We start from the raw sequence: 20241 nt of genomic DNA, 5'->3' as shown, positions 1-20241 counted from the left end.
TTTTTTCGTACTTCGAGGTGACGCAATCATGCAACGCTTGGAAGAGACGGCTGGAAATGCAAACGGCCGGTGAAAAGACTGGATGGAACGCAAGAGGGAAGCCAGACAAGGTCGCCGTGAAGCTCGATCGTAGAAAGGCAGCGACAAAAGCGCGATGTGGAGCGCGTATTAGCCAAGCTTGCCAGCTGACTGGAGACAGTCGGCGGCCCTCAAGGCCTCAGCAGCTCCGAACCTGTTTTGTCACTCAACGTGCAAACGAAAGAAACTATTCGTGCGAAGCGAGCGCGGAAAAATATTCTGCTCGCATACCGTACCGTGTAACGCAAAACATTTCGGTAGCAGAAAAAAAGAAAAACGAAATAGGGGGAGGATGGCGGCTGTTAAGGCCCTTTATTCCAACAAAAATTCTGCGCAAAACAAACTGATCGAATGAAGGCGTCTTGAATTTGTCGAGACCCAAACAGCCCAACCCAGCTGCTCTATCCCAAACTCGATAAAAAAAAAGGCTCTACATCGACTCGCCTACATGCCTTATCGCCCGATAGCGAAGTGCGAGTCGCGGTCGTATCGTTGACCTTTGAGGTCGGCGGAAGGAACGACCGAAATATGCAGCAATTGTTTCTGCAACAGGTGCTTCGTCCCCGTGCCCTGACGTCGGTCCGTCTTCGCGCCACTCGTGTCGTCGGCCGCTAGCGCTGGACAATCGAAGCGATAATCACGAGAGCGGGCACAGACGGATCGGCCTAGAAAGCATGGCAACACGAAAAGCTTCGGGAGTGCTGCTCAGCAGACCTTGAGGGGAAATGAACTATCACCGCGGGTGGTGCCGACGTCAGGGGCAGAACATGCCTCCAGGCACGCCGTCACTTCATTACGTCACGGCGCACGACAGATAACGGCTTCGCAAAAAGAAAAGGAAACCACGAAGCAGCAGCTGCTGCAGCTCTGGTTTCGGGCGGTTGGTCAGTAGCGGCGGGGGCTAGTGAAGTTGTCTTGTCTGCGGACGGAAACTGGGTCAGCCGGAAACCGTCTCGATGGCCCGAGGAAGCTCGCGTTTACCCAGCCGCCACTTTCTTGTATCGCAGGCATGATCACGATACCAGCTGGGGCGCTGTTCTGAACTTTGGCGCTGATCGCTCGTCCTGCTCTAGCTACGAGAAGGTTAGGCTCGGAACGCAGGAAAAGGTGCGGACGCTATTAGCAAGAAATAGCGGACGCGAATCAAGACGCGCTGCTGACACGGGAGATATACCCCCCACGGCACACAAACACACAAAAGAACAAAAAAGCGGGCCAACTTCTCTCCCCCGACGAGGAAAGCTGAGGCATGCATATGAGGCGCTCAGCACGACAATATACTTCGTTCTGCTTGGTATGGGAAGTTTGGAATTCTTGATGAGGCGATACACATCCGCGTAGTTTTGAGTCACTCTGGAGAGCCAAGACTACTCACCTTCGTTCGTGAACAGGCTCCATAACTTCGCAAAGAGTATCCCCATTTCAGCACGTCCGAAACACAGTCACCGAATGACAATAATACGCATTCAAACACCGTGCAGCGCCATTCAGGCAACGGAAAAACCGTCTCACGACTCAAGCTGCTGTTGTATGTCGTAAGACAGTAAGATGCTCGGCAGACAGCGCGCTGGCGCTGACGCTGGTGCGTAGGGCGCTTAGCTGGACTGGCTAGATGAGATAAACAAAGAGTTTGTGACTACACTTGAGAGGGCGCTAGCTGCTGCTACAATTCAGTGCTACAATTCATGGGTAGTCAACATAAATCTGCCTTGTACAAGCGGATTGATTTGGATCGGCTTGGATACAGCCTCGAGTTGCTGAAGTAGCCAATGTGCGCATGGAGGTTTCTCCACGAACTCGCGAGTCGCGATTGTTTGCGTGGTTGGAGTAAAGAAAGCTGTGTTTTTGCACTGATGTTCACCAGTAAGAATGGGCACTCCTGGCCTTGCCGAAACAGTGTCTCACGAAGGTTTAACAGCGTATCCTTTCACTGTGGATTTTGTTTGCTCTCAGGAGTGCTGCTTTCATGTTCAGTGGTATTCGCGGCATCACAGGAACTTTCTTCTGTTTTGTTGTGTCGTTTATGGGAGAAGCAAATTTTTACGATCATGTTATTGTTACTGCTCTCTGCGGTCATCTGTGCGTTCAAAATCAATTTTGTAGAAGCAATAATTTTTTTTTTTTTAAATAACGGGTCGTGACGTACCGTCGGCACGAGCGGGATGAAAAGCGTCCGAGAACAGTGCTCCAGCCCACCCATCACAAGACATCCCGTTCTATGTCTTTCTCGGCCCAAGAATTATTCCGTAATAATTAAAATATTGTTTAGTTTACTACTCAGTTGCACGGCGAAAATGTGGGCTAACCAGGTTTGATACGAGCCCAAGTAACTCCATTTCGGGCAGTGCGGGGTTCTCTGAGTTAGCTTGCACCCTAACTTTTATCACGGGTGGATGTGACATGTGCCTCACTGACGGGCGGGTGACTAGGTCTTCACATTTGTTCGGATCATGATCTCACTCCTCCTGACAGGCAGTGACAGTGGCAGTTGGTCAGGTCGGGCAGTAGGTCAGTATCACAGAAGGGACCGAGACATGGCCATGAGTGGACCGTTAATGATACGATTATAGTGATGATGACTATAGTGATGACAGTGATGATGATCGTGACGTATGCCCAAGAGTTCACCTTTCCTCGTCAGAAGTTCTAGCATCCTCCTGACTGCCGAGGAAAAGAACATAGCCAAACTAGTTCCATGCATGAGAGCTGTGAATTTTATCATCTTCAGGTTTAACTTAAAGCAGAGCCAGTGCAGTCCGGAGTTACCCACAGAAGCGCTTTCTCTCCCGTCGGTTTCTGTGTCGCTAAGCCAGTATTACCTTAGAATCACTCCACGGTGTGTTGTAGGCCAGATTTGTTTTGTGAAGATGGAAATGAGACAGGCTTCTGCGCCGTGGAAAGCTGCTGGAGGCCTTCTGTGCACAGCACCTAGCGGTCACAGAAACCTTTAAGTGTCGGATATTCATTAACTGGAAGCCTTTACTGAAAAATTTCCAATGTGATCATTTTGGCTTTGTTCCTCCCATTTCCATACTCTGTCTCTAGCCGGTAAATTTTCCCTTGGCGCTTCGTTGGGTGCTCAATGTGAAGCCTGCTGGCTCTTGCTACCATCTTCGTTTTGCATTTGCGTCTTTCCGACTAGGTAGGTTTTGGAGACACCCGCTCACCAAGGTTTTCAGCGCCTCTTGATATCTCCACAAGCACAGTGGATGTGTTCCTTTGTAACCACCAGATCTTGCGGCATGTAATGGTGCCATTTTCCGGACCATGCAACGTGCTTCTGGATTATTGGGGTTTGATTTGATTATGATACTGTTCCCGCAGCAGTATTGATTTCAATGAGACTGTTTCACAACATCCTGCTGGCAGATTGTCAACCAGTCGCTATTGAAGTTGTGAATGGTTGTGCACCATTTTGTATGAGAAGTTGTGCCTCTGTCCTTAATACTACATTTAATCTCTTATCTGATTCCATTTTGCAGACAAATCTGAAATCCAGGCATCACGGTGCTTTGTTTTCCTTTTGTTTAGATGATTGCTGCTGTCCGTATTCTGCACTTTCAGTTCCCTGTGCAGGGTAGTCTAGCTTGTTAACGTTCCAAATTTCGTTGTCTGTTTTCTTCAGACTGTTTTCTCACTCAATGAAAATTTTGTTGCACGATGAACTTACCCCGCAATGGTGATTGGAAGGAGGTGCTGTTCAGTTTCATAGATGATGTCGACGGTGTCATTGCATATTCGTTATCGTTGTAGGTTAGGTCACCCGTGCATTTACTCAGCGTCATTAAGGCTCAAAAAAATCGCTTAAAAGTGTTAGCGGTAGGCGTAGAGGATTCGTCGCATCCAGTCTTGGCATGCATTGGTATCTCTTGAGTTGTATCGTGCTCGTTTGCTTGAAGATCATCTTAAACTCATTCGGCCATAATTGCTTCAAGCTTGTGTTTGTTTAGTAGTCGGTCTACATCTCACCCAGGCACTCACATCATAGTTCTTTTGTGTTCCTTGTTCAAAACTTCCGCAGTTTAAAACATCGCCTCCCGGGTTTTGGCACCACGTTGTGTAAAGTGACCAAGACAGGACCACACGTACATGACCTGCTGTTTCGGTTCAACTCAATCCTAGTTAGGGTGTCTGGCTTGTGCGATAAAAAAGTAAATACATTTAGCGTAGATGCAAAGTTAATGCTGAACAAGGAAAGGAGTGGGCTTTATTGGCTAGCAGCATTTGATTGCGAAAATTGGTAACACTGAGCACACGACATTATGACGTTCCAAGCTAAGGATGGGCAACTTTTCTTGCAGATAGTGTGACAATGCGTGCACGGTTATCCTTGCCTTATCGTCCGATTCAGCCGCGTCTCTGTGCCGTTCCCATTTGAACGAGACGCCCAGGTGGTGTACAACGCTCTGCGCATTGACCCTGACCCAAAGAGGTCCGGCTGCTCCAAGAAACTGTCTTTAGAAGGCAACGTGCTCGTAGCGTAAGTATGCCAACCAGGCAGTGTGACATGCTTCACGCACTGGAATAGTTAAAAGACGATGATGCTGAGTAAACTCTCAAAATCAAGGAGAGTGCTGCAGAATGGCGTACAAATAGATAGATTCACGACCCCACTGTTTTATTTCCTGTTTAATTTATTAAACAGGAAATAAAGAGTTCCCCCATACAGTAAAAGCTCGTTAGTTCGAACTAATGAAATGAATGATAACAACTGTGCACTTCAATTGAGGACCAGTAGGGCATGTCAACAATTTAATGCTATAAATGTCTGTGATTACAAACTGTCTTTTGAGATTAAGACGACAACCAGCACTTTTTTCTCTAACGGGCGATGGTTGCGGAAAGCCTCCTGTTCCCTTCTTCAAAACTGAAGACACTGGTGGCATTACAATTGATATGAGGCATAAAATTGGAGAATGTCAAATTTTTCAAAGCTGAAGTAAGATCAGACCATCTGGGAGGAGCAGTGTGGCACCATTGGTGCAGTTTGTGAGGTAACTGTGAGGGGTGTGTGGTCTTTGCTCTTCTTTCAATCTTCACAGATGAAATAAGGACTGCTGCAAAATCAAGAAATAAAGGATTGCGAGAACTGAACTGCCCAATCCAGCCAGGCGTAGCCACTGTTTTTAATGCATCGGAAATGGTGGTGTCACTTTGCAAGAAACCTGGCAGTTGTGTCATCGGTTTGAAGCCTTAGCTAAAGTGTGCAGGGAGCACAGTGGCAAGGGAGGCGGCAGGGGTGAAGTAAACTGAGTTTGTCTACACAAATGTGTCATGCGACACTGCTGCTGCAGACACCACTGCATCGGTCAGGGCGGTTGCTTATGAAATTTTCCACACGGCTCACGTGCTGCCGTGAATTCTGTTAGTTTTTTTTTTTTTTTTTCAACTAAGGTACTTGAGTAACTCGTTTGGGTAAGCATTACTGTGTTAATGAAAAGGCACAGCTTCACTGTGCTTTAGTGCTACGGGAAGCTGGGTCATGCACGCAGGAGTGTAAATAGGATGATGTGTACATGATAGGTTCCGTATTCTGACTGGCATTTATTCGTGGTAACTACTGGAAGAGAGGAAAAAGTGTAGGCGAAAAGCAAAGGAAGGGTACAGGCATAAATATATATATATATATATATATATATATATAAGATTGAGTGTCACAAAGACATGCAGACAGGTGCAGGACGCACAACACAAAATAGCCTCCTGCCTACAAATGACCAAATAGTCTTTTCCCGTGCAGGGGGGCCAAGTGCAGACTGCCTTTTGATGCATGGGGACTATGGAGAGTTTCACAACTGCTGTATATTGACTAAGTCTGGTCTAAAAGCTGTGGGGTCGCGCCAGGCATTCGTGGCAATTTAAGGGAAAAAGCTCTCGGTGCACTTCACTGGGGTTTGGTGGGCTTACTGTAGCGACAAATGCAGCTTGCAGTGATGGATCCACTTTGATGACATGCTCCTGTCAATCAGGCCAGCTTCCTTCAAATTCCTACGAGAAGCCAAAATTGGTGACTGAAAACAGCCCACCTTAAATGAAGTCATGGTGACCCAGTGCGTGTGCAATTTCAGTGGGTCTTTCCATCGTCTTTCGGTTCGCTGTGCTATTTAGAAACAAAGCGCAGCACACACTATGGTAGGAATGAGTGCTTAGTTGTGCTACCTTTAACAGCTCCTACTTTCCGTCACCTTTCTTGTGATGTTCACCAATATTGAGCACACTTAAAAGAGCACCTTTCAAGGGCGTCCGCAGAACTTTCAGAACTTTTTGCAGGGGGGGGGGGGGGGGCATCTATTAGCGGGGAGGGGGGGGGGGGGGTACAGTTGGATAGCACCAAAAATGGGCAATTTGTGGTTACAAAAAGTACAAACAGCGAATTATGACCAGACTTGGAGGATATAGGTTATACATTAAATTTTATAACTGAACAAAAAAATAGAGTTAATAAAGAAAATGCGAAAAGTTACTGTTACTTTGTAAAGAAGAGTAGCCAGTCTCGCTGCGTGAGGGTTCTTGACTCACGCCAACTGATCACCAGCACACAGTACAATACATTCACATACATACAACTGCACTCCGTCAATCTTCCTTGAATAGCAGCTGCAGGCGCCTCGGGTTTTTCTGGGCAAATTGCGAGATGACATGTGTGATGAAGTCTGTGGAAATGGCTCACACAATAAAGATACTACTGGCCTCCCTGACTTTCAATGCAGTACAGGCGCACAAGCGTTTTGAGGGGCTGATTTATAGGTTTTGTTTCGGGGCTTGGGTGGTGCCAACATTTCGCAATTTCGAAGGAAAGGGTGTACAAGGTGATGGGACGGCACGGCAGGATGTTACACTCTCCCTACTAGGTGTAGCGGTGAAGATTTTAAGTGCAATGCACTTCTTAAGCGACCCTGAACCTGCGTCCACCGGCGATGTCCGCGCACGTGGAGATGGGCGCGCGCAGCCTGGCCGCTGACATAGCACATACCCACGTGGGGGATTGGCCAGGAATCTCCTCGTCTTCCTTTGGCAACGGGAGGAGATGGGCGCGCGCTGCCTGGCCGCTGACATGGCACATACCCACGTGGGGGATTGGCCAAGAATCGGGCGTGAGAAGGGCTAATGCACCTGCTTAAAGGAGTACTGACACGAAATTTCAAAGCTGAGATCCGCTCTAGCAATCAAGTACAACGACAACACAAATAGGTGTCTCTGAATAAATGCATCTTTCTTTCTTTGTAGTTGTGTGTGTGTGTGTGTGATCTCTCTTTCGCGAACATTACCGAACCGCGCAAATTCAACTCGTGCATTCGCACTTTCACATTCTTCCCCTCGGGGAAATGCGGGGAATTTTTTTCCTGGATATAGCTGCAACTTTGTCCGAAAACTGAAGTTCTTGTGGTAAGACTGCATAAATCTAGAGTTTCGAAGAAAAAAAGTCAAACCTTTCAGAATTGTTTCCTGTATTCAGTAGCCAGCACAGGCAGTCTGTTTCACTGCTGTCACATGACCGGCAATGTTAGTCAGTGTCTAAAGTGCAATGTTGACCACAGTTTTGAAGGACGTTTCATACGGATACGCAGGACCTGAGTGTGCTAATCATTTGAGTAGCGTGGATTGTTGCGCTAGTTGGTTCACGTACATAATTTAAAAAACTTTGCGCTAAAGGACGGGAGAAAGAAGAGAACGTCGATGTCGTTCTCTCCTCTCTTCCGTCCTTCAGGGCAAAGTTATTTTAATTATGGGCCAACCAAGCTGTGCAGCTTTTTTGTAGCGCATAAAAATATCCCAATTTCCAAGGGGGGCAGTTGCCCCCCCTTCCGGACGCCCATGGCACCTTTCTGATGAGCAGGGGCATGTTGGATTGGTCCCAATACCTATTTGGGACACAACACTGCAAAGCTGGTTTCAGGGTGTCGCCGCATAATATAGTTCTAACACCCTACTTTTGTCCCTTCTTGGTTTCATGTAAGTTTGTGGGAGAGAGGGAAAGAAAACTACATTAGGGGTTCTTAGTGTGTTGCGCACAGGCGTGCGGGATCATTAAAGCCGTGAAACTAGACTGCGTAAAACCTTGCTAGTCCATTTTGGTTCGTACTCCTAGTTAAATCTGAAGTTTTCGTGGCAGAATCCTCAAGCCAGCACACACATTGTTGCTTAATCCACGCTGTCTTTTTGTTTGCTGTGTTTTTGCCTCCCTGCCAAGTGTTGTGTTGTGTAGTGACGTTCCAGTGCAGATGACAAAGACCTACCGATGCCGTTTCTGTTTTTGTCTTCCCCAGCGACTTCACTGCCAACCAGGCGAAGCACCTGCGAGTGGGCATCAACTCCTTCTTTGACCTGCTCCTTCTCGCCATAAAAACGGTGGAACACTTCGGCCACCCGTCGTCTTGAAGCCTCGCCCAAAGTGACCCGCCATGGCCATCAGGACCCCGGCCCCCCTGGCCAGCCGGGCTATCTACGGCTACGTCCTGTACGTTTCGTGCCACCTGGGACTGGCCCTGTACATGCTCTGGGCGTACATTCCGGGCGCCTGGCTGCGTGCCATGGGCTTCACCTACTTCCCCGACAAGGTGTGGGCCATTGCCGTGCCACTTGCGGGGGTCGTGGCCATTATCGTCTTCGGCACCTGCATCTACCCTGGCCTCATCGCCCTTGCCACGGCTCCGCTGGACACACCGGACACGGTCACCGACCGGCACGCCATCTATGAGCACAAGAAACCACCCATCAAAGGTGCCATCCCACCCATCAAGGACATTCACATCTCGCAAGTGTGCCGGGAGCTGTATGGAGGGGACTGCGCTTGAGTTAAAGCCCTTTGTTACCACTGTGTGTGTATCTGAAGGCTCTTCTTGCATTGCGGCAGAAATCTGCTGTCAACCTTGCAAACAGCCTGATAGGTTCTCTGTGAGGCAGAATGCCCATGCATTTGTCAGCGAGAAAGATGCAATGTAAGTTTTCTAGTTTTAGTTATGAAGCAGTTCCTACGGCTTGTTTGAAAAACCATCGAGTTGCTTAAGATTGCAGGGGTCCATTTTACATTAGATGACATGCGAGTTGGCGGAATACCCCATCTTTTTTCAACATAAAACTTTTGGAAGTGCCAGTTGCACCTGGTGTAAACCAGAGCATAAGTCGAGTTTCCACAAAAAAAAAAAATTGCACAAAAGTTGCCTTTGTGTTCTATGGCAGGTGTTTGTGTAATTAGGATTATAATCCTTCACTTTCACGTGAAGCTATTTTCTACATGTCGATTTCTCGTGTCCCTTTTTGTTAATTCTTAATTGCATCTTTGTGTTTTGTACTGTGCGAACACGCTTATACAAGTGTTCGAACTTGATGGCTGTTCAATGCTGCACTAGAAAATGTAAGTGACAAAAGTTTGCAGATGTGAAGGGCTATGATCTCTGGACAAAAGGAGAAAAAACTCCATTGGCACTTGCTTAAGGGGCATTTTTTTATCAAGGGAGGGTGTTTGAAAAATTAATGACTGAAACTGCAACATTTGACTCACTCTATATAGGGATGATTGATAAATGAATAACCTCTATTTTTGCCGTATGGGTACTTGTCTAGGAAAGCGTGAAATAAAGCCATGGCAAAGCGGCTTGACAGGGCTGCTATCGCAGAATATATCCTCAGAGTGATAACAGAGCGTGTGGCACAAAGTGCCGTTAGAGTGAAAAACGACCAAGAATGATACATTTTAGCGTATTTCGAACTTTGCCTTCGTATTTTGCCTTTGAACTTCCTGGGGAACAAAGTGTAACGCTTACTTTCTGAGACAACATCCAGGTTTGCTGGATTTGCTCTGCCAAAACCAAGTGCGTTTGCTGCCGTTTAAATCGAGCCACTCTCAGGTGGTAGAAAGAAGCATTTGTTTCTGGAGTGCCCTACAGAAAAGCTGTTATCACGAATTGAATGAGACAACGAAGGCGTCTAGTTGGTACATATGAAGTAAGCAAGCATGAGGCATGGTGCAGCATTGACTGCCAAGTTCAGAGGTTAAATGCGGAAGGTTTTCTGGCACTGGTTCTCTAGGCAGTCACTGCGTGCCAGTTAAACTTCAAAGGTGAATCGGTCGCCGACGTCGATGATCGATGCCATGATCCGATGAAACGACGATTGCTGGCTCGTTGGCCGACGGCACGTAGCCGACAACGGTCTACTCCAAGCAAACTCGAAATGTACAATATGTACACTTTATTTGCGTTACGTATTTACAACTTCCAAGGCTCATGATCGCATACAAGAGGTCGGGCAAGACCCGCGTCGAGCAGGGCTCGCCGCTCACTCTCCCCCTGTCTCTGTTCAATCCCAAAAACTTCGAACTCCTGGGTTTTACCAACAAAACCCTGCCCACAAAAGGGACGTCACAATTTGAGAGTGAGGATAGCTGATTGATTAGCCCACACTAGGCCACTGATTGGCCACCATGACAAACAAAGCTATAGGTGGGTTCAAAATAGTCACGTGACCCACCTCCCTCACTCTCGTGCAGAAACCCAAAGCTATTCTGCAAAACACAAATATAACAGAAATGAAAACCAACCAACTAAAAGCAGACCTAACGACAGGAATCGGCTCTTGGGCGGCACCTCTTAAAGTATTGTCATACCGTGCATGCCTATGTTTATGCTCCACGCCGCCAGAATTCCTTTCCTTTGTAGACGTGGAGCGCCTAACAAAGCCTGGTCGCCTACCTATTGACGCATCCCGGCCGCCGAGTCGCCATGTTCAGACGCGTCACGAACTGAAGTTTCGCCCAGTAACATTGAGCTGTGCAACTGTTCAGACAGAACATCTGGTGACCTCTTCTCATGTTTGACCCAAGGTTTGACCCCTTGACCGACCTTCAGCTCCTGTCCGGTTCGGGGATTCTCATGGCGGTAATCGCGGTCATTAAAATGTCAACGGTCCCGCTCCGCCGGCTCCTCAAACGAACGCAAGGAAGTTCCCCTTCGAAAGCTTACATCCCTTTCAGCTATTATGGAGTGACCGACGCGTTTGTATGCATCGGCTCCTCAAACGAACGCAAGGAAGTTCCCCTTCGAAAGCTTACATCCCTTTCAGCCATTATGCGGTGCGCGACACGTTTGTATGCATCGTCTTTGGGCCCGCTCGTCGGGTGGACACAAAAGCGCGGCGAATAACAAAAGTCTCCGCGCTTTCTCCTTACGTCCCTCATGCCCACGTCAGCTCGGCCGGCATGAAAACAAACACCATACAGGTAAACAAGCTAACCCCAGCAAAAGATATCTAGTTGCCAGGCGGTTTTAATTATTAAGTGAGGGGCCCGAACTTAACAGTGCCTATATGTAAAAGTTTAAAAGGCTAACCCAAATAGTGTTGCAATCCGATAGAAAAAAGAAAAGTAAGGTTTAAGTGATAAAAGATTTTCGAGGCCTGAAGGACAGAAAAGCTGGTAATTACGTCTGGTAATTAAGCTGGTAATATGGCAACATTCGAGTCATTGCATTGCTCCTTGAGGCTTGGGCAGTGGGCGTAAGAACAAAGGCTTACAGGTGTAGCTACACGCAACAGGATGGGACCTGTGTGTGCTGCTGTGGGGATGAGGAAAATATAGGGCGTACTCTAATGGGCTGCTCAAATGTACAGCCAATGCGGAAGGATGAGGGCACACCCTAATGTGAGGATCTGGGATTTGTGGTAGGAGTCTGAACTTAGGGCCACACAGGTGACGAACATGTGGCTGGAGTGTTGGTGCAAGAAAAGTTGGGAAGGGGTTACAGCGAAGGAGCAGTGAACAGTTGAACTTTAGAACCGATAAGGTAGAGGGAGGGGTATTTGGGAGAAAAATTTTGCGAGGTCGGTGAAGATGAAGGTGTTAGGCAGGGATGAATAAAAATTTGCTGAGGAAGGAAATGAGTAGAGAAAAAAGGTTCAAGTTGATGAAATTCGTTAAGGATAGACCAATAAGTTTGAACAAAATAGGCGAGGTGGTGGTTTACAATGACACCACATTTTAGAGGGAAAGCCTGTAACCATCATCATAGTGCTTTGTATTTGTTAAGTGTCGCACAGCATCAAGAAAGTTGCTGCTTCGCATAAGCTGTTTAAAAATATGCACACACGTTCCAAATGTTTGGAAACAGAAATGTGCCTGCAAAACCAAGTGTGTGTGAACAAGCACGTACGTAGTGAGGCACTTGAAAATCCCATTGACGTGAGGCAAAGTTTATATCAGCCATACCGGATGATGCGTCAATGACCGGTACTTGTGCACTCTGTGTTGACCAACTCTCAGGGAGCAAATCACCAGGCTTTTAACTGTCATCAGTGCTCCTGTAGGCCACTTCTTGAAAATGCGACGATTTTGCAGAGCCAGGACAAAAACCAAGAAAGAAATATTTGAAGTGCTTTATATCCGTCTGCTAGAAGAAGGAAACTTTATCAGTGCACTCTTTCTGCCTCTCTGAGCAATGAGGGATCACTTTCCTGAAAGGCTGAGCTTTACGTATGTGTTTATGTATGTATTTATTTATTGTGCATTGGAATGGGAATATCCACCAACACACGTAAATTGTCTCGCCTAGGGGCGGACACCGGAACGCCTGCTGGTGTAGGGGATGTTGTTTAGGAAGTAAAGAGTACATAGGAATAGGGGGATAGGAGAGAATGTTGATATAAACATATGCATAACACACAGGGCAAGTTAACAAGGATAAATGCAAAATACAAAAGGGAAAAAAAACAGGAGTTAAAAAAAAGAACAGGAGTTACACATTAAGCAAATTGGCAATACAGAAAAAAACACTACAAATATATACGTGAATTTACAGAAGACAATATTTACCAGACATGTTAAAGGGGGCCAGCACGCACACAGAAAAGTTGCAGCAGCACTCCACTACAATCTGGGCGGTTAGATATATGGGGTTGTAGTGGAGTGCACTGAGCAGCCTCGAGGCCCCAGGTATGTACCCAGTGCCTCGACCACTTGGTCCCGCTCCCTGGCACTGCCCAGGGGCCAAAGCAGTTCCTCAAGTGGCCGCACTCCTCGTAGCGCGTCCAGCAGCTCGCCCTGCCCCGCCCTGCCACGAATTAACTTGGGGCACTCGTACAGTACGTGCGGCAGAAACTGCACGGGCGCTGTGCAGTAAGTGCAGGCGGAGCTGAGCATCCGCCCCAGTCGGTGCTTCCGCTCTGCCGTGCACGCGTCCCATGGCGTCTCCCACTCCGGGGGCGCAGGATGGCCGAGCGCAGTCGACGAGGTAGGCGTGAGGCTCGCACAAGCGGCGGGCCCCCTCCGACACGCAGCCGCGGGTCTGGACACGGACGCTGGACACGGCCGTGGTCTGGATATGCCCGGTCCGGAGGTGTCCACCGTGTCCGAGGGAGGCAGCGCGTGCGCCCCGGCGGCCAGCTCGTCCGACCGCTCATTGCTATCCAGCCCGATGTGGGCGGGGACACACTGCAGGCACAGTGGAGTGCCCCGGTTCGCCAGCTGTGCTGCATTCTCCCGGATGCCCCGCACCAACAGCAAGTGCGAGTATCCGTCCCGAAGACGCACCAGGGCCACCCGGGAGTCGCACTCCAGGGCGCAGCGCTCGGGCAAGGGCTCATCTCCAGCAGCAGGTCCAGACCCAGTCCGACCCCCACCAGCTCAGCCGTGGCCGAAGATGAGGCATAGGGCAGCCGCGCCTGCCGGGTGGCCTCTCCCAGCACAGCGGCCTTCAAGGTCGCCCCAGACGACTCCCCGAGCCAGCTGCGGTTGCCCGCAGTGGGGCGTCCGGCGCTTGCTGCGCAGCCGCGGAATGTCTAGCCGCACTGCCGCCATAACAGAAGCTGAGACAGACAGATATTTTAGATGCGACGCTGAGAGCATCTCTTGTCGGTGGCCCTGTCCTTCCTGCGTGCGTCCGTTGTTGTCCGCACCGCTGCGCCCCTCCTCCTCTCGCCGTGATAGCGCGCTCTCCCCCAACATCTGTGGCGCGCGCAGTGCGGCGCGCTCTCTCACTCCGCCGGTGGGCGGCGCAAGCGCGCTGTGCGCATATGCAGCGCCCTCTCCGCGGTATCCTCTCCTTCGGGCGCGCTGCGCATGAGTGCCGCGCTCCGGCCGGCCTCTCAATCGACGGTCGTCCGCGCTACGTTGCTCTCTCTCTCTCTCTCTCTCTCTCTCTCTCTCTCTCTCTCTCTCTCTCTCTCTCTCTCTCTCTCTCTCTCTCTCTCTCTCTCTCTCTCTCTCTCTCGCATTACCCGACGATTCCCCACGCAATTCGAGTAATCGACCCAACGGAAACGCACAATGGAACCCCCTTCAGCGTCGCATCACACCAGGGTTCCCGCGAGGGGAGGTGGGCGTAATTTTTTGTTTGGGATGGCTCGAGGCCGCAGGGTTGAAAGAGGGGGTTAATAATGGCCGGCCATGGCTGCCTCACAAACGTAGTGCCAACACGCGGCCAACGTATCTTAGTGCCGATCACGTGGCCTGATCCAGTCCTCATAGGAGAGGACCCAGGCCAGACGATATTTTGCGCGAAGCCGATCTATTGCACTGCAGTCCCGAACAAGAAGGCGGATTGTTGGGATCACGTCTGTTTTGCAGGCGAAGCATCGCACTGGCCTAGGAAACGCAGCAGCGGAACCACCGTTAGTGGTGTTTCCGTAGTGAGATGTAGGTCGGCCCCGCTCGGGGCACCTTGAGTATTCATGGTGACGGTGTTGGCGACACCGCGGACCCCGAGCCCCCAACATAAACTGTAACCTACCGTGGTGATGTGTTTAAAGGTGAAGGGTAGAAGCCTCAAACGGTGGCCGTCGGAGCCCAGGTCAAGCTCCGGCGGATGGGCTCCCTGTCTGTCTACCAGGCAGGGAGCTCCGGGACCTCTCAGGCTATCAGGGTAAGGTTTGAGAAGAAAGCACCCCCGTCCCCTGCTTTTTTTTTATGCCGTATGGGAAATTCAAAACCCCCCTCCAAACGTGATCGGTCCCTGAAAAGGGGCCGCACCGAAGTATCTTTCCCTCCACTTCCAAGCATGAGCTTCCCAAAGCCAGACAAATACTCTCGTTTCCTTGTTATCGAATCTCTTGACACAGCCTGCCCTCTTGCTTCACAATCAGTATTTTTGATAACAAAATACCTTGATGGAATAATTGGGAAAACCTATAATGCCAAAAAACAACCCACAGGTGAAATCCTTGTTGAAGTAAAAAACCAGCAGCAGGCAACCACACTTCTTGGTCAGACGAAAATGGTCGATCTGGACATCAGGGTCACACCCCACCGCAGCCTGAATAGCTCGCAGGGTGTGATCTCTGAGGCAGATCTTCTTAATGAGACAGATGCCGACATTCTTGAAGGTCTAAAGGATCAGGGTGTCACAGCCGTGCGCCGCATCACGATGCGTAGAGATGATAAGGTAATCCCCACGAAACATATTATCCTGACCTTCAACTGCTCCTCACTTCCTGACCATATCAACGCAGGGTTCATCCGATGCTCCATTCGTCCTTACATTCCAAACCCGCGCCGCTGCTTTAAGTGCCAGCGGTTCGGGCACGGAACCAACTCCTGCCGTGGTCGTCTGACCTGCGCAAAGTGCGCTCAGCATGATCATCCTTCTGATAATTGTCCATCGTCAACCCTCACCTGCGCCAACTGCCAGGGACCCCATGCCGCCTACTCTCGAACGTGCGAGAAGTTTAAGCAGGAGAAGGCGATCATTAATGTGAAGGTAACTGAGAACATCACCTTCCCAGAGGCGCGAAAGAGGTTCGCCTCTTTCCCCCTGGGGAGGTACGCCGACGCTGCTCGCCGGGGGGCGGAGCGGCGTCTGGTGTCCACAGGGACGCAGTTCAGCGAGTCTGACCTGGTCCCTCCGCCGCCCCCCCCTGGGGTGCCTCAGGCAGCCCAATCCGTCGCCACGCCGCTTGCTGAGGCAGCAGCGGTTGTGGTGACAACGTCTTCTGTAGGGACCGGTGCCGCTCCCGCCTCTGTCTTCCCGTCCTCCAGTGCGTTGGAGGGTACCGAGGCCCCGCACCGGCTCCCACCACCACCGCACCAACCGGTCCACCTCTGGTGCCCCGGACGCCCTCGGCGGTGGCGGCTCAAACGAAGGGCTCCCGAGGGGGGCCCAAGTCCGGGGGTCCCGGTCCGTCGGGCACCCCTCGGACATCCGACGAGGAGATGGATGTCGCGCCGTTCCTGCCTGCAACGCAGCGCAAGGAGCGGCCTCCGATGTCCAAGCCGCCAGAAAGGCCTAGAAATCCTAGAATAACAGCCCCGAAAGACGACACATGAACAAAAACACACACACACTCCAGTTATTCTTAAATTTAAATAGTGGGAACTGAAAACATCATCCAATGGAACTGCAGAGGCCTCCTTAAAAATCTTGACGATGTGTATGAGATGCTGCATGCCAATCAGCCAAGTATCATGTGTCTCCAGGAAACCCACCTCAATCCTAAACAAACAAATTTCTTAAATAGGTACATGGTATTTAGAAAGGACAGGGTTGGCTGCACACACTCTTCAGGAGGTGTGGCAATTGTCGCCCAGAAATCCTTAGCCTGCCACCCTGTCACTCTGAACACTGTCCTTGAGGCTGTAGCAATCCGTACGATAATATTTAATAGGTTGATAACGGTATGCTCCATTTACATTCCTCCTGATCATGCAATTTCGAGCTCTGACTTCGAGGCGCTGGTCGACCAACTGCCCGAACCATACATCCTAACAGGCGACCTCAATGCGCACAACTCTCTTTGGGGCTCCTCCAGAACGGATGCCCGAGGTCGCCTGATAGAGAAATTCCTCACATCTTCAGGAGCATGCCTTTTCAACAAAAAACAGCCTACATACCATAACTTAGGACACAATACATACTCGCATCTTGACTTGGCTATTGGCTCTGCAATTCTCTTTCCATGTCTTGAGTGGGGCGTGGGCACGGACCCATATGGTAGTGACCACTTCCCCACTTCCCTAACGTACATAGGTAAAGGCCCATGCAGTCCATCTTCCCAGAACAGGTTTAATGAATCAAAAGCAAACTGGAGTACATTCACAGAAACATCTAAACTACACCACACAGCCATAAAACACCTACACGTGGAGGAAGCAGCCCAACTCGTCACGGCACACATACTCGACGCCGCCGAAAAGTCCATGCCCCAGGCCTCCAGTGCGTCCCGCAACCCAAGGAGGCCCTGGTGGAACGAGGACTGTAGGCGGGCGCGAGAGGCCCAGAACAAGGCGTGGGGTGTCCTTCGCCGGTACCCCACGCCAGATAATCTCATTTCCTTTAAACGGTCAAAGGCTCTTGGGAAGCGTGTGCGTCGTGAGGCGAAAAGGGAGAGTTGGCGCACCTTCCTCACTTCCATCAACTCATACACCGACACTCACAAAGTCTGGACACGAATACGTAACCTTAAAGGACAACAGACACACGGCCTGCCCCTGGTCAGTACAACAGGGGACACACTAGAAGACCAGGCTAACACACTTGCACAACACTTCCAACACGTTTCCAGCTCTGCACACTACACAAACACTTTCCTGAAACATAAAACAGCGTGTGAAAAAAAGTCCCTACATGACACTAACAGGTCAAAATCTGGTTACAATTCTGAATTTACACTCTATGAGTTGAGGGCTGCCCTGAGCACGTGCAAACCTTCAGCTCCAGGCGCAGATAAGATTACATACACCATGATACAGCACCTACACCCAGACACTCTTGAAACACTCTTACACCTATACAATAATATATGGCTTTCGGGGCACATTCCTCGCTCTTGGAGGGAGGCCATAGTAGTGGCTGTCCTAAAGGAAGGGAAGGACCCTTCCTCTCCTGCCAGTTATCGCCCCATTGCCCTGACAAGCTGCCTGTGTAAGCTCTTCGAGAAGATGATAAACAGGAGACTTGTGTACTTCTTAGAGTACAAAGGTCTTCTCGAGAGCTGCCAGGCGGGCTTCAGGGCGGGGCGATCTACCAACGATCAACTCGTTGCGTTAGAGTCTTATATCAAAGATGCTTTCCTCCACAAGCAGTACTGCATGACAGTCGTCTTTGATCTTGAAAAGGCGTACGATACTGCTTGGCGGTACGGCATCCTTAGCGACTTGAAGTCCTTTGGCATGTCGGGTAACATGATGAACACGCTTGCCAGTTACCTGTCTGAAAGAACGTTTCGCGTGCGAGTTGGAACTGCACTTTCTAGGGTTCATGTGCAGGAAAACGGCGTGCCGCAAGGTGGAGTTTTGAGTTGCACTTTGTTTATTGTAAAAATGAATTCTCTTCGTAAGGCACTACCACCATCGATTTCCTCCTCCATTTATGTAGACGACGTTCAATTATCCTTTAAGTCTTGTAACCTGTCTGTCTGCGAGCGCCAAGTCCAGCTTGGTGTTAACAAGCTAGCTGGTTGGGCAGACAGCAACGGTTTTAAATTTAATCCAGGGAAGTGCACTTGTGTCTTGTTTTCCAAGAGGCGTGGCATCCGGCCGGATCCAGACATTCATCTCAATGGTGTCTCGATTCCTGTCAAGAAAGAACACAAGTTTTTTGGTATAATCTTTGACGAAAAGCTCACATTTATCCCACACATAAAACAACTAAAACATAAATGCTTAAAAACAATGAATATCCTTAAGGTTCTGTCGCACATTTCTTTTGGTGCTGACAAACAACTTCTTTTACGTGTTTTTACCAGCTTGATAGGCTCACGACTGGACTATGGTAGCGTTGTCTATGGGTCAGCCACTAAAACATCCCTCAGAATGCTGGACCCTGTGCTTCATCTAGGGCTCTGCTTGTCATGTGGTGCCTTTCGGACTAGTCCAGTCGAAAGTCTGTATGTAGAGTGCAACAAATGGAGCCTAGAACGTCAGCGAGCCTACACAGACCTGCTTTATGCTTTTAAAACCTCATCAATGCCTCACCATCCTTTTATATCAGTTTTTTATGATACATCCATATCTCAACTTCTTACTAATCGTCCATCAGTCTCTGCTCCCTTCGCCTTCAGAGTAAGAGAAGAAGCGTCGCAACTTGATGTCATGTTCTCAGACACCATCAAAACCTCCGCTACTGAACTTCTAGTACCGTGGCAGCTTCGCCCGATATCATGTGATGTATCTTTTATAAGTGTCGAGAAAAACAGAGTGCCTAGATGTGCGATCGTGCAACATTTCTTGTCCCTGCAGAACAAATATAAGTGTGCTGAATTTTACATGGATGCTTCAAAAACTGCCACAACTGTTTCCTGTGCTGCGCATGGTGGCACCTTTAATGTCTTGTCGCGAGTTGTAGCGACCGCAGTCTGCTGGTAGCGGGGCCGGTCGCCGTCGCTCCGTCGAGCCAGGACTAGGGGAGAGCTTAGAGCAAACTCAACAGGTTTATTTACATTTTTACAGTGAGTTGTCGAGATGGAGACAGAAGACAGATCTTGGCGGGCCGCAGCACGCCCTTTTTGTTGACCCCCGATCCCTAGTTCCCTAGGTTAGGGATCCCCATACAAAACAATGCGGACCAATGGTGATGTGTACGTTCCTCGCTGTGAAGCACCGCCCTCGGGTAGGGACACGCCTTTCAGGTATGTCGGCAGATGCACAGCACACGCACACACCCTTGCCACTCGTTAGGAGCCTGTAGTAGAGGGGAAGAACGGAAGACGCGCGGGCGCCGCGTATCCTTTTGGTGTCTGCCGCGCGCGGCGTTCCCAGGGAGCCTAACAGCACAGATTAACAAGGGTCGTGGAATCACTCCGGGAAGGGTTAATGGCTTGACCATTGCCACTGCCTTCTTCGCTGTGCTGCCGCCGCCTCTGGGTCCCATTGTCCGGTCGTCGCCGTCTGGGCTTTCACGCGCACACGCGTTCAGTTGCTTAGGCCGGGGGAAGACCGGCGGCTCCTTAATACCTTTTGGGGCAACAACACTCAATGCCGCTCAAAAGCCGCTGTCAATCAGTGGACGCCGCGGCGGCGTGTCGGCCTCCTTTCGTTTCCGTCGACAAGCGGTGGGGTGGTCGACCGGCGGGCGACTGACCCGCGCAAACATGGCGCTAGTGAGTCATAACACTCTGTAGAACTATGAATAGAAATGCAAGTATCTTTACGGCAGAGGCCTATGGCATACTTCTTGTAGTTCAACATATTGTTCTAAGTCGAATTCCGAAATCTGTAATTTATACTGATTCTTTAAGTGT

General features: G+C 49.8%; 2 protein-coding genes across 2 annotated transcripts; both read left to right on the top strand.

Annotated features, from left to right (window-relative positions):
- Positions 1 to 1830: 1830 nt before the first annotated feature.
- Positions 1831 to 8599, top strand: Tcs6 (Threonyl-carbamoyl synthesis 6). Its single transcript, XM_077679734.1, has 3 exons — positions 1831 to 1997; positions 4430 to 4558; positions 8346 to 8599. Exons 1-3 carry the CDS (start codon positions 1948 to 1950, stop codon positions 8455 to 8457), a joined length of 291 nt encoding a protein of 96 aa, XP_077535860.1. The 5' UTR covers positions 1831 to 1947; the 3' UTR covers positions 8458 to 8599.
- On the top strand, positions 8481 to 9832 carry LOC144148151 (phosphatidylinositol N-acetylglucosaminyltransferase subunit P-like). The gene has a single exon (XM_077679733.1). The coding sequence runs from the start codon at positions 8481 to 8483 to the stop codon at positions 8871 to 8873; it is 393 nt and encodes a 130-aa protein (XP_077535859.1). The 3' UTR covers positions 8874 to 9832.
- Positions 9833 to 20241: the final 10409 nt, after the last annotated feature.

This window comes from Haemaphysalis longicornis, unplaced genomic scaffold (assembly GCF_048455015.1).
Source record: "Haemaphysalis longicornis isolate Haplotype H1 unplaced genomic scaffold, Haemaphysalis longicornis Haplotype H1 scaffold_782, whole genome shotgun sequence".
Taxonomy (NCBI): Eukaryota; Metazoa; Arthropoda; class Arachnida; order Ixodida; family Ixodidae; genus Haemaphysalis; species Haemaphysalis longicornis.
The sequence above is the reverse complement of the archived record's forward strand: the minus strand, read 5'-3'. Positions and strand labels throughout refer to the sequence as shown.

Excerpts from the sequence above, each read along its gene's own strand:
- Tcs6 (XM_077679734.1), top strand. The coding sequence starts at position 1,948 with ATGGGCACTCCTGGCCTTGCCGAAACAGTGTCTCACGAAGGTTTAACA. Across the intron at positions 1,998-4,429 it reads TCTCACGAAGGTTTAACAGC|CCGCGTCTCTGTGCCGTTCC; the intron begins GTATCCTTTCAC and ends CGTCCGATTCAG. Across the intron at positions 4,559-8,345 it reads GAAGGCAACGTGCTCGTAGC|CGACTTCACTGCCAACCAGG; the intron begins GTAAGTATGCCA and ends TGTCTTCCCCAG.
- LOC144148151 (XM_077679733.1), top strand. The coding sequence starts at position 8,481 with ATGGCCATCAGGACCCCGGCCCCCCTGGCCAGCCGGGCTATCTACGGC.